General features: G+C 42.1%; 1 protein-coding gene across 1 annotated transcript in view; it reads left to right on the forward strand.

Annotated features, from left to right (window-relative positions):
• The first annotated feature begins 3434 nt into the window (after positions 1 to 3434).
• Positions 3435 to 17460, forward strand: part of LOC124555016 (adiponectin receptor protein) — a 95813-nt gene continuing 81787 nt past the window's right edge. The window contains exon 1 of the mRNA XM_047128761.1: positions 3435 to 3626. Within this exon, the coding sequence (XP_046984717.1) occupies positions 3603 to 3626 (24 nt within the window). The 5' untranslated portion in view covers positions 3435 to 3602. The remainder of the gene's footprint in view (positions 3627 to 17460) is intronic.

Raw genomic sequence — 17460 nt, forward strand, 5'->3', positions numbered from 1 at the left:
ATAATTTTGTTACAATATCTACACAGGATGTAAAGAGTTAATTTTACTTCAATGTGATTCATCCTTTGAAGTTCATCATTACACAACAACAAACCTATGGACAAAATAGTTTTAAAAAATCTGTCAAAATGTCACATCCATCTGCATGGAATGTCCCATTACATAATCTTTTCCAATTTGAGCACTATACATGATTAAACAATATGAGTTTATTTAACTTCTGCCTTATACTTGATTTGTTGTTTAAAATTTTCTCAGCAGACTTTTTTTCCATATGTTTTTAAGCATATGCAGGAGTACAGGGATGCAATCTTACAAACAAGTTGAGTCTGATGTAAGTCCTCAATTTCATAATAGTAATCATGACCAAGAGCAGGAAATGGCTAAACTACAAATTTATTTTTAACACAATGAAAAATCTTGGCCTGTATATATTTCTGTCGCCTATCCCCAGCAATCACAAACATCTGAAACAGTTTCTCTGAGTATTCTACAACAGAGTACACACAGTCACTTGTTTTAACCAGTTTTCCCCGGTTAACAAAATTTACAAATGCATTTTTATTGGCCATATTGGGAAAAGCTTGGAGAGCATCACATTCTAATGCAGATTTAACTACTGGTGGCTTCAGTATGTGAAGACAGTCTTTGCATGTGATCTGCCTTGAAAGGTGCAATGACACATACCATGCAATATAATAGAGTATATTTTGCTTGTAAAATGAGAACTTAATCTTATCATCAAGAAGTGCACACCACTTTTCTACTTCATTTTCTGCAGCACTTTCATCGCTTTCTGCTACATGCTTTCTTGCATGAAAATCACAAACAGTTGGCAAACAACACACATTAAAATTTGAGCAATTCCCATTCATTGCAGTGACACTGTTACCCAAGAGCAACTTTCTCATGGCACATTTGAACTGGTATGCATTTGGATTGTTGTTCCAACCACCTCTGGACCGAATGCAGGGGGGGGGGGGGGGGGGGGGGACTCTATGTGGTCTTGTGACAGTTTATATGTTAGCAAATACTTCAGAGGAAATTCAACACAAAACGTACTTGCCAGAGCTATGTGCCTGACTGATTGCACATTGAAAATTATCCAAAAAGCAAAAGTATTTCTTGCATGGAGCAGCAACGGAACACCTATGATTTTTCAGCTTTTGATATAATTTTCAGTGTCTCTGAAAATACCAAGCCAATAAGAATTGTTGTCAAGTCTCAGGGGGCTCTTGTACCCTTTACCTAATGGATTTCTGGAGTTCATAATATCAAAAATTCTACTGTTGCTTTCACTTCCTTTAAAATTTAGATCACCAACCCTCCTCAAAAACTCCATACTATCTGCCACACTAGAACTCAAAGTCTGTGCAGCTAATGAAACATTCATTTTTCTATTTACATAACTTAGGCTATATGTTGTCCTGATAGTTTGTTGGCAAATGTCATACCTTCTTGTTGTACCTTGTTCAATTGCTCAATGAAATGCCATCCAATAATGCCAGTTGGAGACTCAATAGCAGATACTTCTGCTAGAGCGTTTCTGGCTAACTTAATCATATGACACATGTCCAAGATACAATGAACATTGTATTTTTCCACAAGGAAAGTGGCTTTTAAAATCACCCTTGGAAAAATTTAAAGTACAGCCAAGTGAACATAAAGTGCTTATATTTACCTTGCAGCCATCACATGTAACACACCAAACCCTAATGCCAGAACTGTGCAGCCTCTCTAAAGCAGATTTTATCAGTGTGGCCTGATTATTTGCCTGTACAACACTGATAAATAAATATACAATTGGGCATTTAAATTTGCCTTTAATAGAGACAAGCATGAAAACCAGAGCCTCAGATACCTCTATTACTTCTTTTGACTGAGGCACTTCCACACCAAAGTCCATAAAACCTGTGTTACTTCCTTGGTCCCAAACTACTTGCTTCCTAATTGCCATACTGTCTACTATTAGACATGAATCGCTGAACTGGTCCCTTACAATTGGTTCAAATCAATGAACTTAAAAACCATCTTTTAAGAGGCCAGGTTCACAGTCTACACTTGCCACCCATTTGGAAATCAATGATTTATGGGGCAGATGCATTAATTTTTGCAGGTATGCATATGCTGCTGGTGAATAAAAGTACACAGTCATCGCAAACATTTTCACATTTGTTGTGTATCTATTACCCTTTGATGAGAGAGAGTTGTTCACTAAATTGCACACTAATTCCACTTGTGTTCCTTTCTGATGATTGAGGAAGTTATGTAACTTCTCAGGAAGATGCCCCTCCTCCTTCAATGAACTTATGATGTCATCCATGGAAAACACTTTCTTCTCTCTTCTTCGAAGTTTTTCACGGACGCACTTCAGTTTACGTTTTAATTCGTGCACAATGTCTGAGAAAAAATTGCAAATTTCGGTCGCCTTGTCTTCCATTCCTACTTTCGACTGTATACCACAATCAATTACTGAAGAAGCAACTGCACTCTGAAATAAAGAAATAATTTCGTTATATATGATTGAAATAACTCAAGGCATGATGAAAAAATATTATAAGAAAACTTTGGGGGTGTGAAAACATCCTTATACTAACGTTTTCGACACAATTCGCAGCTTCTGCATTGGATAAATGGGTCATGCTTTCCACGCAATAATTCTCATTGACAACATTGTCCACGCAATCAGTAGCTTCTACAGTGGGCAAATCGAGCACGGATTCCATGACAGGACGCTAAAAACAAAAATATGGACTTGTATTACAACATTGCTTAGACCTATGTAGCCCATTTGTGTCCGTACAAAATAAGTTCACAAAAGTAAAAAGCACACACATAGCAAGGAAATTAATTAGCTACCTCAAATGGAGAAGCATCGTTGTCACTCACAATCCTAACACCATGTCGTCGTGGCTGTTTATTTGGTGGCATCAAATGTGTCGGAAAGTCAAAAACTTATGGCACTGCTTCGGGTTTGAGACGTTTCTTCCACGTTCCGGGGCTCACTACGTAATCCTCTTGTCGGAAATGGTTTCCGCAAAGAAAACTGTTAGACGTAGGATTAAAACATTTCCGCTTCACTGAAGTAATCCACTTCTTCAGCAGCTCTGGGTGCTTTAGAGGAAACCTGTTCAAAAACATCTAATTAGCAAACGCACTAAGTCTGTATTGTATCAGTAGTCCTATTACCTGTGAAATGGTAAGTCACCTTCCTTACTCCATCGCTTCGTACAATTGAAAGCGGAACAAGAAATTACCATTTCCATAATCCTTAATTCCTTATACACCGCACAGACCGAGAGAAACTTCTTGCCAAATTCGAATATGGCGGGCAACACAGACGACAGTAATCAGCTGGTAGAGCCATCTATCGGTAGGTCCGGTAGTTGAGCATCCCTCATTTCGCTAGCTTTAGACGCCTGTCGGAAGAGCGCATCACATGTCGAAGCTTGAAATTTGTTGAAGGGCAGAGGCCATCTCATCGCAGATACGCTGCTGTTTTTGAAGTAATTGTCTGTGATGTAGTTCTGTTCAGTGATTCCAATTGACATTTTGGAAATTGTAACTATTAAGTTGGGTAGTGGTGAGCAAAAGTAATCAAAATGCCCGATGGCAAAGAAAATAAGGTAGGGTGTCAAAAATCATTTGCCTGCGATTGTTATTCCCGTAGTTTACGTATTTTTCCGTGAGCGCTCACGTTACTCTTTAATTCCGTAAGTTATGTAATTTCAGGTGACAGTGTTAACTGTTTTTAAGTTTTTCCAGACTAATTAATTCTGTTTTTTCTTAGGCGGACAAAAAAATTAGTAGTCGTAAATAATTTCCAAGTGTTCGATTTTAAATGCTATTGTCAGATTATGATGTGCGTATACACACAAATAGTGTGTCCCAGTTGTTTCGTATTTCTCTTTACAAATATATGCAGTATTCAAATTCTTGAGGAGGTAGAGTTTCCTGTCAGGTTCCTGTTCTAGTTACGGAAGTGTTTAGCTGTCAACTATGTGAAACCCATATATACTCCACGAGGATGAAATTATATGTTAACTTGGGCGAATAACACACGGGAAACGTATGTTAGGTTTGAATTTTTTTTCTGCCTTTATTACAGAAAGAGTCATAATGTCATATGAAACATTGGTATGATTATCTGATTTAGTTACCATACCTTACATAAAACATTCCGTGTGCTCGAATTCTACAACTGAACATGTTGAGAGATGGTTAGTTATGGTTTCACTTTGCATCAGATCTAGAAAGAATGTGCGCGTTGGTTAGTGTTACCTTGTCGAATGGAAACAGTTATGTCTACTGCACTAAAAATGTGTAACAAGTTTTCAGAGTTGTGTGTGTGTGTGTGTGTGTGTGTGTGTGTGTGTGTGTGTGTGTGTGTGTTTTAATAAATACTTTAACAAAATCATTTTGAAATAATTAGGTCCAGATAAAGAGAATAAATTCTGCGTGGACAAATTATCTTGCGTGATAGGTTTGCAGCGTCTTGATAATTTTCTCGTTTGTAGAAACCATTACCTGTTAGGCTTCAATATACACGTTCTTGATCACATATTATTCTTTGCAATAGGCAGAGGTTTTATGGATTTACGTTTGCAGTAGCTTGAAGCTGGTGTGCATGTGTAATGATATCTCATTACTCAGTTTGTATCAGGGCAGCAAGTGCAATTGTGTTAAATTGCTTTGTGCAATGATTGCTATAAACTTATTTCATTATGTGTGTCATGCGGTGTCTGTGTTCTGTGTTATTGACTGCACCCTGCTAATACTTGTCAAGTTACTTGGCATCTTTCCACTTACAGCATGAGATGTGTAATAGGGGGTATTTGTACTTGCCCTATCCTCATTAAATAACTATGTATATGTATATGTCAGTGTAAATGACTCATTGGCGAAAGTATGATAGTGTACACCATCTTCCCCCCACCCGAAATCTTGGGTTTGGTGACATTAATTTTTAATGCAGCCTGAGTAAGTTATGTTGGAAGATGATCGCTTGGATGTGATTTTAATATGGAATAAAGGTTGTGGTAACACTGATCTGTAATGTAGCCTGATGTCTACATTCATGCTGTGTTTAATACTTTCCACCATAGAAACTAAAACTGTGAGGTACATTCCAAGCATGTGTATTACATAATGATCTGAGTATTTTGATGCATGCTAAGTACATATAATGTAAGTAAAGTATGATGCTTCCCATTGGACCATTGGCGATGCCAAGACACTGATACACGATTTATCAAGAAAACTTACAAAACATAAGAAATTTACACAGTACTGTGCTTACAATTATGCATACAGCTGAACACACAGTATTAATGAAATTAAAAATGACTGCTTAATTAAGGAAGAATAAGAAACAAATTGATATTAAATTATACTCAGCCACGTGCACATACTCGAGGCATGTAATGTAATACATACAGATGTAATAGACAGAAAATAGTGTAATAGTGTGTGCATGCAGTATAGTCGTCAAATGACAGTGGCCCAACATACCATCTCTCTTTCTCTCTCTGAAATAGGTTGCTTCTTTGGGGAAAAGTGTCAAAGCATAGTAAAAATGACAGCCATAAGAAGGTTCTGACATCTATATAGACATGTGAAGACAGACATCAGATAGAGCATTTATTTCTAAGAGTACAGTGGATTTATTTCGAAGGGTACAGTAAATTTTTAGAGTACATAAATACCTTTAGTTAATTTTATCATGCAGCCTACGTAAGGAAGGAAGCGGAGATAGAAACGTCAGTGATGTTAGCCCCCCCCCCCTCCACTCCTAGTGTATATCAGCATACATACAATGTATGTGTGATATGCCCAAAAGTATTAGTATGGAAATGTGTCTATGAACTAATACAGACTTTAAAAAATCAGTTCAAATTTTTATAACTCAGTGTAATAATACTGTGTGAACGTAGACATCGGGCTACACTAAATCAATATTTTAACAAAAATTTTGCGTTCATATTTGTTGGCTTCATGAACGTACGATGTCATTTCTCAACCTAAAGTAGAACTTGGGTTATGCTGCAGGTAACTGTCACTGCAAGCAACATTTCCACAAGGGGGCAGGGGAGGGGGAACCAACTATGACTATTGCATAAATGTGTGTGTTGCCTCAAAAGTTCTTTTGCAGTTTAGTTTTCTGTCTGAGATATAAAGTTCAACAGCTGTTGGTTTGTGTAGGTATCTGGATTATGCTACATTGCTAGAATTACTGGTGTAATTCAAGCTGTAGCTTGACGCAGTGGGCAATACGAGCAATTGTGAAGGCATTTACAATCACTACCATCAGCTGCTTTACTAACCATCAGCTTGGACTACGTGAATAGTAGTACTATGGTTAATTGAACGTTCCAAAATTGGAGCAAATTCACTATAATGTATCAGCTATAGATAAGTCACATACAGTATTGTGTGACCCAAGTTATCAGTGGTAACAGAAAAGTATTCAAAGTACCACCTTAAGGAGTGCAGACAAGAAATAGTGAAACTAAGCTTTGGGAAATGCTTATTGCAGAGATGTCTTGTACATAGAAGAAAATATGTTCCATGGACATTGCTTAAGGATTTGATAGAACAATGTTCTTACTGTAGCAATCATTGTTCATTGTTACTTTAAGACAGTCTTAAAATATATGGAATATCATGAAAGCTTTTATGCTTACGTTGCCACCTGTTTTTGTTGTAATGATACTTTGACTTGCAATCAGCTAAATATGTTAATACAGTGGTCTTGTGTATGACATCGCATTAGGAAGTTTAGTTTTTATTTTACACAGTGTTGTTTCTAAGCACATGATACCTTTCCTGGTTTGTTTTGTGAAATTTGTGGTAACACTCTGTGGGAACAGTGTTTGGTTTTATCAGAAGAAATGCAGTCTTATTGTATCTGTGAATTTCTCATTGCCCTGTAGTCAAAAACACACCTATCATCATGTAGGCCTGCTCTTATTGGTCTCATAATGTGACTGCTTTATGTTTACCCATTTATTCCACAATTGAAATGTTAAGTCTATGACTTAATAATGAACAAAGTAATTGTGGATTGTCTTGCTGAGAGAATTTCATTTAGTCTTTAAAGAAAGTTTCCTTGTTTCATTTTCATGGAAGACCTTTTCATGTTGCACAGTAGACCTTGCCATTGCCTTCAGTTTAAATTTCATTAGGTAATATACTCACTAAGTACCTTAATTATGATTGGTTAGATAAACTACAGTGTGAACACATTTGTTGTTGATCATACAGTAGTACTGTCTTAGAAACAAAGTGGAGAAATTTCTTTGTACTGCTGATACTTTGCTTGTCTTCAGGGATAATGTACATAGTACAAAAACTACTCCCCACTTTCATATTTTATTTTTACTTGATGAGGCCCCTGTCAATGGTATAAAGTTACAGAAAACATATACAGAACTTTTCAAGAGAAAAATCATAAAGTTTTTAACTATGAAATTCCAGGAACAGTGTCAGAATATAGCAATCCCAATGTTCCAGTTTACTTCATTGTACAAATCTTAGCGATGGCCAAGGAAGAGGTATACTGCCCACGGTCTGTGTGGGAGCCATTCAGCCATTTATTGGAGCAGCTTACAAAACCCAAATTTATATGTCTGGACCAGTTAGACAACGCTGAATACTATTTAACAAACAATATTCATGATTTTCAATGCCTTGTATTTATTTGTGCATTTATTTCACTAAGTTTAGTTATAACACTGAACTTGAAGCATTTGGGTAGTACACTGTTGTCAGCTATTCTGCTATTCAGTAATTATTTATTCATAAACAAGTTAGTGGATTTTAAGCATTTTTGCTGGGAATAGGTGTTTGCTGTCAGAATAACTGTCAAATAGGGTTTGAAAACTTGTGTTTTGTCAGTAACATAAGTAGCCTTTTGTGGAAGTCTATTGAAAATGTATGCTTTAAAGTTTACGTAGGTAGTTGAAGAGTTGTTAGATGTATTCAGATCTTACTGCTCCAGGCACAGTCTGGTGTTTACAGAATTGACTCTACCTTTCTTTTTTAGGAAGTTCATATTGTCATCCGCAACTATCATTAGCTGGTAGATCCTGTTAGGCCAGTTGAAGAATTAACTTCTTAATTAGGTGTGCATAGGTTTGTGAATTAACATGTACAGCTTTGATGACCAGTCATTTTTGACTAAAACATATTTTTATACCTTAACTGGTTTGACTCAAAATATTATCCCATTACACATCAAGGAATTGAAGTATGTGGAATTGACAAGTTAGAGTATTTAACTACTGATGACTCAACAATATTCTAATGATAAAGCTAGCTGCAGTTAGCATCCACAGGAGGTTTCGCCTACACTGTCCTGTGAATTCTGCTTCACTAATAGTGCCAACATTCTTGGAGAGTTGATTTTCAGTTCAAACAAAATTGTGATAAACTGTTTTTTCATTAAGGGAACCAATAATTATCTTCAGAATAAAATGTACTTTGTTTTCTGAGGAGACTCTGTAAGCATTACACTTTTATCACATAGAAATAAACTTGAAACACAGTTAAATTTCAAGTGAGGAACTAGCATACTTGCACAGGGTTATTAACATTGCTCTCACTAATCACATTGTTAGAAGTATTAAAATGTTAAGTCTGTTACTTTCAATTCTGCCAATACAGTGTGTGGTGGAAATGTACATATGAAATGAAGTGGGGGCATAGAGATAGGTACCATATGAGTTATTAGTCAGAGGTCTTTAAATTGCCCCCAGTTGACTTTGGCCTGTAATGACTAGGGGCAGACTTGGCAAACTCAGGCAGAGTTCCTGGGCAATGGCTAGTTTGGCAGTGATGCATCATTCTTTTATGAGAGTGAGATTGTTAGCATAACTACTTGGGACACAGAGGTGGTAGAAACCTTGCTTTATTTATGCATCACTGCATAAATTTTCTGTATGAGAGTACCTTTGTGTGCAAACGCCAAGATCACACAATTTTTAAATTAAAGACAACAGGTTTAACCAGTCTTAGCTCTCATCTTCAGGTCTTAAACATTTTTGTTGTTGTAAAACGTTCATTTTATGCTGAACCTCATGCACAAGATGTCAAGTAGATAAAACTCAGCATATTATAAAGGTTTGTCTTTGCTAAAATATTTAAAAAATTTAAAAACACGCAGCACCTTGTCCAAAAGGCTGTGTCCATATACATATTCCTCACATATTAATCTTTACACAGTTTGAGCTAGGAGGGTCATTTTCTAGTGTCTTTGTCAGAATGAGCATGTAAAAAAAATTAATTATAAAAGAACTGAAAATAATTGTGCTGACTGGAAATGACTGGTTGTTTGTAAAGAGTAATAAAGAATAATTTTAATGGTTAAAGTGGTTTCTTTTGCCAAGGTCTCGTGCTTTAATTTACAGAAGTCTTAGGCATCTTCAAAAAGTGTAGATTTTTGTAATTATAGAGTTGCAGGAAAGACTATGGATGAAAGGCAACAGGCTAGTTCCATATTTCTAGATTTCTGTAAAGCATGAGACATGGTACCCACTGCAGATGATTAACAGAGGTATGTGAATACAGAGTAGGCTCCCAGATATGTGACTGGCTTGAAGATTTCTTAAGTAATAGAACCAAATATGTTGTCCTCAACAATGAGTGTTCATTGGAGACAGGGATAACATCAGGAGTGCCCAGGGAAGTGTGATAGGGCCGTTGCTATTTTCTGTATACATAAGTGATGTGGCAGATAGGGTGGGCAGCAGTCTGGTTGTTAGCTGATGATGCTGTGGTGTACAGGGAGGTGTTAGAGATAAGTGACTGTAGGTTGATACAAGATGACCTAGAAAAAAATTTCTAGTTTGTGTGATAAATGGCAGCTGACTCTTAATGTAGAAAAATGTAAGTTAATGCAGATGAGTAGGAAAAACACACACATAATGTTCGGATACAGCATCAGTATTGTCCTACTTAACACATGTTGTTTAAGTATCTGGGTGTAACATTTCAAAGCGATATGAAATGAAACGAGCACTTCAGGATTGTGGTAGGGAAGGTGAATGGCTGACTTCAGTTTATTGGGAGAATTTTAGGAAAGTGTGGTTCTTCTTTAAAGGAGACAGCATAGAGGATGCTAGTGTAACCTATCTTGAGTACTGCTGAAGTGTTTGGGATCTGCACCGGGTTGGACTGATAGAAGACATTGAAGCAATTCATAGGCGAGCTGCTAGATTTGTTAACAGTAGGTTTGATCAGCATGCAGTGTTACGGATATGCTTCAGGAGCTCAAGTGGGAATCCCTGGAGTGAAGATGATCTTCATTTCGAAGAACACTACTGAGAAAGTTTAGAGAACACTGCAGAATGATACTATTGCTGCCAACATACATTTTGCGTAGGGACCATGAAGATCATAGAAATTAGGGCTTGTACAGAGGCATATAGATAGCCATTTTTTTCCCCCCGCTCTATCTGTGAGTGGAACAGAAAACAAAATGACTAGTTGTGATACAGGGTACACTCCGCCACACACTGTATGATGGCTTGTGGAGTATGGATGTAGATGTAGACCCTTTGGTGTGCTTAGACAGCACACACATTTCGGATGCTATGATTTGCATGAAGAAGCTAACATTTTTACATAAATGACCACCTCATTGGTTATGTGGGTGGAACAATGGTTAGGGCCTGTTACCACATGTTTGTACTTCTTGTACTGATCTCAGAGCAGTTGTTGTTGTTCCAATCTATGGCCCACGTAGTGTTGCTGTTTACCAAGTTTTTTTCTGCCAGCTGTCAAGTATTTATCATAAGGGGTACCATGGAAATGATAAAGGTAGGTCCCCACCCATTTCTATGCCAAGGATAGTTCAGTATACGTAATGTACTTGGAATTCTTTGCGCACCTACCCTAGGGACTGAGTCAGACAACAGACAAATGATTGTGGTCAATTCGTTTGTCTCAGCACAGTAACAGTCACCATCTGTGATTGCTCTTTCTGCTCTTTTACCCTCTTGTGTGCTATTTGATTGGAGGTGGCTGCTGCACACTCAAAAAATAATTTCCTTGCATGGATCTATCTCACTCTGAGCATTGTGACAAAAAGGCAGCTATTCGAATGCATTCTCTGCAAAGCCGTCTGAACTTGTAAAATATCCCATTTGTTGAAATTTTAGAGTTCAGTAAGTTGAATACTGAGGTGGATAACTGTCCTTAATGTGTGGGGGTGAACAGTGGCCTGGCAAGTCAAAAATTCTGCACCATGGGATGATATTTTCCACTGCAGCACGAAGTGACAATGTCACCAGTCTAAGGGATCATCCTTGACTCAAGTAAAATGTAGAACTGTATTTATAGGAAGAAGCAGTAATGGTTGCTCTCCTGAAAATATTCAATCTTGAAACCTCAGTGTAATAATGGTCATACAAGCTGTTTTGGAAAAACTTGAAGCAATCATTAATCACCACCTCATGCAGTTGCTTCCTGTGTGACTTCAGAAGATAACAGTCTAACCCTTTGGAACTTGACCGTGTTGGAAGCATCCATAAAAGAACTTATTATTGCATAAGTGCCAAGTGATGGCAGTATTTTTATTCTAAAAAGTTTTACATTATCACCTCATGATAAATTTAATGCAAACTGCAAACTCCACGAGTGGGTCCTTGGGGGAAGATATGCACGCTGTTGTGATCCTTCCTCACAAAACTCACATTTTTTACTCTAAAATGAGTTATCTAGTTTTTTTCACTTCCAAGATAAGTGTACCATTAGGAAATAGCCCTCAGGGTATCAGCATTCATTTGCTCAGTACGGGCTTGGTGACTCTGGGGTTCCTGAGCTGGGGACTGGTAAGCGCTGCCCGTCTCCTGTTACCGTAAGCTCTGGGAATGCTTCAGCGACCACTGTATGGTGCGGCAGTGGAATGTTGTGTGTTGCGTGGAATGGGGATCTTGGTTTGACCTCCCGGATCACACATATGGTAAAACCCTCCATAAAAAAGCTCTGTCTGAAGGTATGCTGCAAACTGATGCATGGCTGTTTTGGTGGAACAGTCGTTAGCAGGCAACCTCTGGGAACCAGCTGCACCTCAGTTATACAAGGCTTATTGAGGCACACGGGGCCCCATCTGAGTGGATCGTTCTTTCCCTAGCTGCTCATGGGACTGAGATGGAACCCTTGAAATCATCTTTTTCTCCTCCCAGTGGGAAGCGTGTACTGCCTGGGAGTATTCACACCCAATCCTCCAAACAAATGAGGGAGGCTGGACCTCCTGGTAACTTGCATAAGTTGAATTATAGTAACAGGGCTCAAGGAGTCATAAATCAAAATGTGTTTTTGGTCATAAAGAGGAAGGAGGGGACGTTTGAAAAAGTGTCCCCCTTCTATATTCTTAGATGGTTGGAAGGACTTGCCAAAAGCCTGAAGTCTATGAAGCAGCTGTGGAATGGTTCCCTACTGATCGAGACTAACAGGGGAAAGCAGGTGGAATGACTTACGAAGACCAAAAAATTGGATGAATATGATGTAACTGTTGAACTGCATACTCCCTTAACTCTAGCAACGGTGTGGTCACATGCTGTGGCATTCTGGATGTTGACATAGCTGAACTTAAACAGGAATAGGCATTACAGGGGATAGTTGGACATAGATCAAAGGATGCGTAGGAATAATGGAGAAATTGAGAATATTGCCACCTTCATTGTGACCTTTAATTCTCCAGCATTGCCTGACCACATCATGGCAGGTTTCCTTCGATGTAGGGTTAGGCCTTACGTACCTAACCCAATGTGGTGCTGCAAATGCCAGTGTTTTCGTCACACAATGATGAGTTTCAGGGATGAAGTGACCTGTGAGAAATGGGGAAAGGCAGCCCATGAATCTGGGGTGGCTGTCCATCTCCAGCAGTCTGCGTTAACTGCTCTGGGAGCCACCCAGTCTGGAGCCGAGAGTGCCCTGTTTTTGCAGAGGAACGAAAAATTCAGGAACTAAGTCACCAAGCACATCCCCTATGCTGAAGCCAAAAAGGAATATAAGGCGACGAAACCTCCCATCTTTACCATATAATGCTTCCATGATCCAGTAACCTGTTCCTAAGGTCAACACCTCGACACAGATATCATCCAGTGTAAAACTATCCACCACCCCCACCAGCTGTACTTCCATGTGTACATGCCAAGGCAAAACGGGTAAGGATAAGCCAATCCAAGCAGCTGCCACAGAAAAGACCAGCAAGAGTTCCGTAGTGACTGTAAAGAAGGCGTACAACAAGCAGAGAGCCTCTAACACCCCTATTTCCCCTCATTCTTGAAGGGACAGGATGCAGGGAAAGATTCACGACATTTGGGTCAAAAGCTGTTCAGAGTGCCATCAGATGTCATTCTTTCACGTCTGACTGATGAGGACATGATCGAGTTAGTGGAGTTAGATGCCTTGGGTCCAGACAGCCCCTCCACTCTCCCTCGCTCTACAAGTGTTTCACTTCCACAGTGCAAAGAAAGGGGTAAATTAAAACCACATCTATGAAATGGCTCCCATCCTACAGTGGAACTTCCAGGGGTTCAGGATGCTTGTGGAGGAACTCTCTCTTCTCAGGGTCCGTTCTTATAAAGACCATCTCTGCCACACAGTCGGCGGCGTTCCAGGCGTGCGACCGCCCCTAGGGGATATCTCAGTGTCCATTGTCCCGCATCTGGCACTAAACAGGACGCAGGGGGTTATTTTTCATCGGGACCTCCTGCTGCAATCTGATAAGGAGCTCAGGGCCAACCTGGAGTGCCGAGGCGTGCATTTCGTCTGGCGAGTCCAGCGCGGCCCCAAAGACCGTCGCATCGACACCGGGGCCTTTATCCTCGCCTTCGAGGGGATGCTCTCCCGGAGAAGGTAAAGGTGATGTGCTACCAGTGCGACGTGCGACCTTACGTCCCGCCTCCTATGCGCTGTTTTCGGTGTTTGCGCTTTGAGCACATGTCGTCACGGTGTGAGGCTGAGCCCCTTTGTGGCGATTGTGGACGTCCTCCTCGTGAGGAACATACATGCACCCCACCACCTCGGTGCGTTAATTGTCCTGGCATCCACTCGCCTAGATCCTCAGACTGCCCCGCATGGAACAGGATCCGCCTCCCGTCGGTTGTTGCGTTGTTCCCTCGAAACCTGGCCCTCCGCGGCCGTCGAGGTGACCAGCTCTTCCCCCGTCTCGTTCCCTCTTTTTTGACTAGCGATGGCCTTGTTACATTGGAACATAAGGGGTATTCGATCTAATCGGGAGGAATTACAACTGCTCCTCAGCCTGCATTGTCCGCTCGTCCTTGGTCTCCAGGAAACCAAGTTGCGCCCGACTGACCGTATTGCCTTTACCCACTATACCTCGGAGCGGTATGACCTCACCCCTGTGGACGGTATCCCAGCTCATGGTGTGGTCATGTTGCTCGTTAGGGACGATGTCTATTACCATCCCATCCCATTGACCACCCCACTCCAAGCAATAGCTGTCCGTATTACTCTTTCTGCTTTCACTTTTTCAGTTTGTACCATCTACAGTCCATCGTCATCCTCTGTTAGTCGGGCTGACATGATGCACCTGATAGTTCAGCTTCCCCCGCCGTTTTTATTGTTCGGCGACTTCAATGCCCAACATCCCCTTTGGGGCTCTCCTGCATCCTGTCAAAGAGGCTCTCTCTTGGCGGATGTCTTCAACCATCTCAATCTTGTCTGCCTCAATACTGGCGCCCCGACTTTCCTCTCGGACTCTACTCATACCTACTCCCACTTGGACCTCTCGATCTGTTCTACCACTCTTGCCCGTCGGTTCGAGTGGTATGTCCTTTCTGACACCTATTCGAGTGACCACTTCCCCTGTGTCGTTCGTCTCCTGCACCACACCCCATCCCCACGTCCTTCGAGCTGGAACATACCGAAAGCTGACTGGGGACTTTACTCCTCCCTGGCGACCTTTCCGGACCACGATTTTCTCAGTTGTGACAGTCAGGTCGAATACCTCACGGCTGTTATCATCAATGCTGCCGAACGTTCCATTCCTCGTACTACCTCTTCTTCACGTCGCGTTTCCGTCCCCTGGTGGAACGAGGCTTGTTGAGACGCTATCCGTGCTCGACAACGTGCTTTACGCGCCTTTCGCCGCCATCCTACGTTGGCGAATTGTATTGGATACAAACGATTCAGAGCGCAATGCCGTAGAGTCATCAAAGACAGCAAAAAAGCTCGTTGGGCCTCTTTCACCAGCTCCTTTAACAGTTTTACTCCCTCTTCTGTCGTATGGGGTGGCCTGCGCCGGCTGTCGGGCATTAAGGCCCACTCCTCGGTTCCTGGCCTGACCTCAGGTAATGAGGTCCACGTTCATCCTGTGGCTGTCTCCAACGCCTTCGGCCGGTTTTTCGCGGAGGTTTCAAGCTCCGCCCATTACCACCCTGCCTTCCTTCCCAGGAAAGAGGCAGAAGAGGTTCGGCGACCTTCCTTCCACTCGTTGAATCTGGAAACTTATAATGCCCCCTTTACTATGCGGGAACTCGAACGTGCGCTTGCACTGCCCCGGTCCTCTGCTCCGGGGCCAGATGCCATTCACGTTCAGATGCTGGCACACCTTTCTCCGGCGGGCAAAAGCTTCCTTCTTCGTACCTACAATCGCGTCTGGACCGAAGGTCAGGTCCCCATGTGTTGGCGTGACGCAGTCGTTGTTCCTATACCCAAACCCGAGAAGGATAGACACCTTCCTTCTAGTTACCGCCCCATTTCTCTTACAAGCTGTGTCTGTAAGGTGATGGAGCGCATGGTTCATGCTCGGTTAGTTTGGATTGTTGAATCTCGACGGCTACTTACCACTGTCCAATGCCTCTTTCGTCGCTGCCGCTCCGCTGTTGACCACCTTGTGACCTTGTCGACATTCATCATGAACAACTTTTTGCGAAGGCGCCAAACGGTAGCCGTGTTCTTCGATTTGGAGAAGGCTTATGATACCTGTTGGATAGGAGGTATCCTCCGCACTATGCACAGGTGGGACCTACGCGGTCGCTTGCCCCTTTTTATTGATTCCTTTTTAACGGATCGAAAGTTTAGGGTACGTGTGGATTCCGTATTGTCCGACGTCTTCCTCCAGGAGAACGGAGTGCCTCAGGGCTCCGTCTTGAGCGTAGCCCTTTTTGCCATCGCGATCAATCCAATTATGGATTGCTTTCCACCTAATGTCTCAGGCTCTCTCTTTGTCGATGACTTCGCGATCTACGGCAGTGCCCAGAGAACATGCCTCCTGGAGCGCTGCCTTCAGCGTTGTCTAGACAGCCTATACTCATGGAGCGTGGCAAATAGCTTCCGGTTCTCTGAAGAGAAGATGGTTTGTATCAACTTTTGGCGATATAAAGCATTCCTTCCGCCATCCTTACATCTCGGTCCCGTTGTTCTCCCATTCGTGGAAACAACTTAAGTTTCTAGGGCTCACGTTGGACAGGAAACTGTGTTGGTCTCCGCATGTCTCCTATTTGGTGGCCCGTTGTACACGTTCCCTTAATGTCCTCAGAGTTCTTAGTGGTTCATCTTGGGGAGCGGATTGCACTGTCCTGCTTCGCTTGTATCGGTCCATAGTCCGATCGAAGCTGGATTATGGGAGCTTCGTCTACTCGTCTGCTCGGCCATCCCTCTTACGCCGTCTCAACTCCATCCATCATCGGGGGTTACGTCTTGCGACCGGAACCTTCTACACTAGTCCTGTCGAGAGTCTTTATGCTGAAGCTGCCGAATTACCATTGATCTACCGGCGCGACGTACTGCTGTGTCGGTATGCCTGCCGGCTGTTGTCTATGCCCGACCACCCCTCTTACCAGTCCTTCTTCGCCGATTCTCTCGACCGTCAGTACGGGTTGTATGTGTCTGCCCTGCTGCCCCCCGGAGTCCGCTTCCGTTGCCTGCTTCGACAGTTGGATTTTGCCCTCCCTACTACCTTCAGAGAGGGTGAGACCCTGACACCACCCTGGCTCCAGGCTCCGGTTCATATTTATCTCGACCTCAGCTCACTCCCGAAGGAGGGTACTCCGGCTGCAGTGTATTGCTCACGGTTTGTCGAACTTCGTGCTCGACTTGCCGGTCACACCTTTATTTACACTGATGGCTCCAAAACTGACGATGGTGTCGGCTGTGCCTTTGTCATCTGGGCTGCCACCTTTAAATACCGGCTCCTCGACCAATGTTCCAGCTTTACGGCCGAGCTTTTTGCTCTCCATCAGGCCGTTCAGTATGCCCGCCGCCACCGCCATTCATCGTATGTACTCTGCTCTGACTCACTCAGTGCTCTTCAGAGCCTTGGAGCTCCCTATCCGGTCCATCCCTTGGTTCAACGGATACAGCAGTCCCTCCATTCTTTCGCTGATAATGGTTCTCCTGTCAGCTTTCTGTGGGTTCCCGGACATGTAGGAGTGCCTGGGAATGAGGCTGCGGATGCTGCAGCCAAGGCTGCAGTCCTCCTGCCTCGGC

This window comes from Schistocerca americana, chromosome X, assembly GCF_021461395.2.
Source record: "Schistocerca americana isolate TAMUIC-IGC-003095 chromosome X, iqSchAmer2.1, whole genome shotgun sequence".
In the NCBI taxonomy this organism is placed as follows: Eukaryota; Metazoa; Arthropoda; class Insecta; order Orthoptera; family Acrididae; genus Schistocerca; species Schistocerca americana.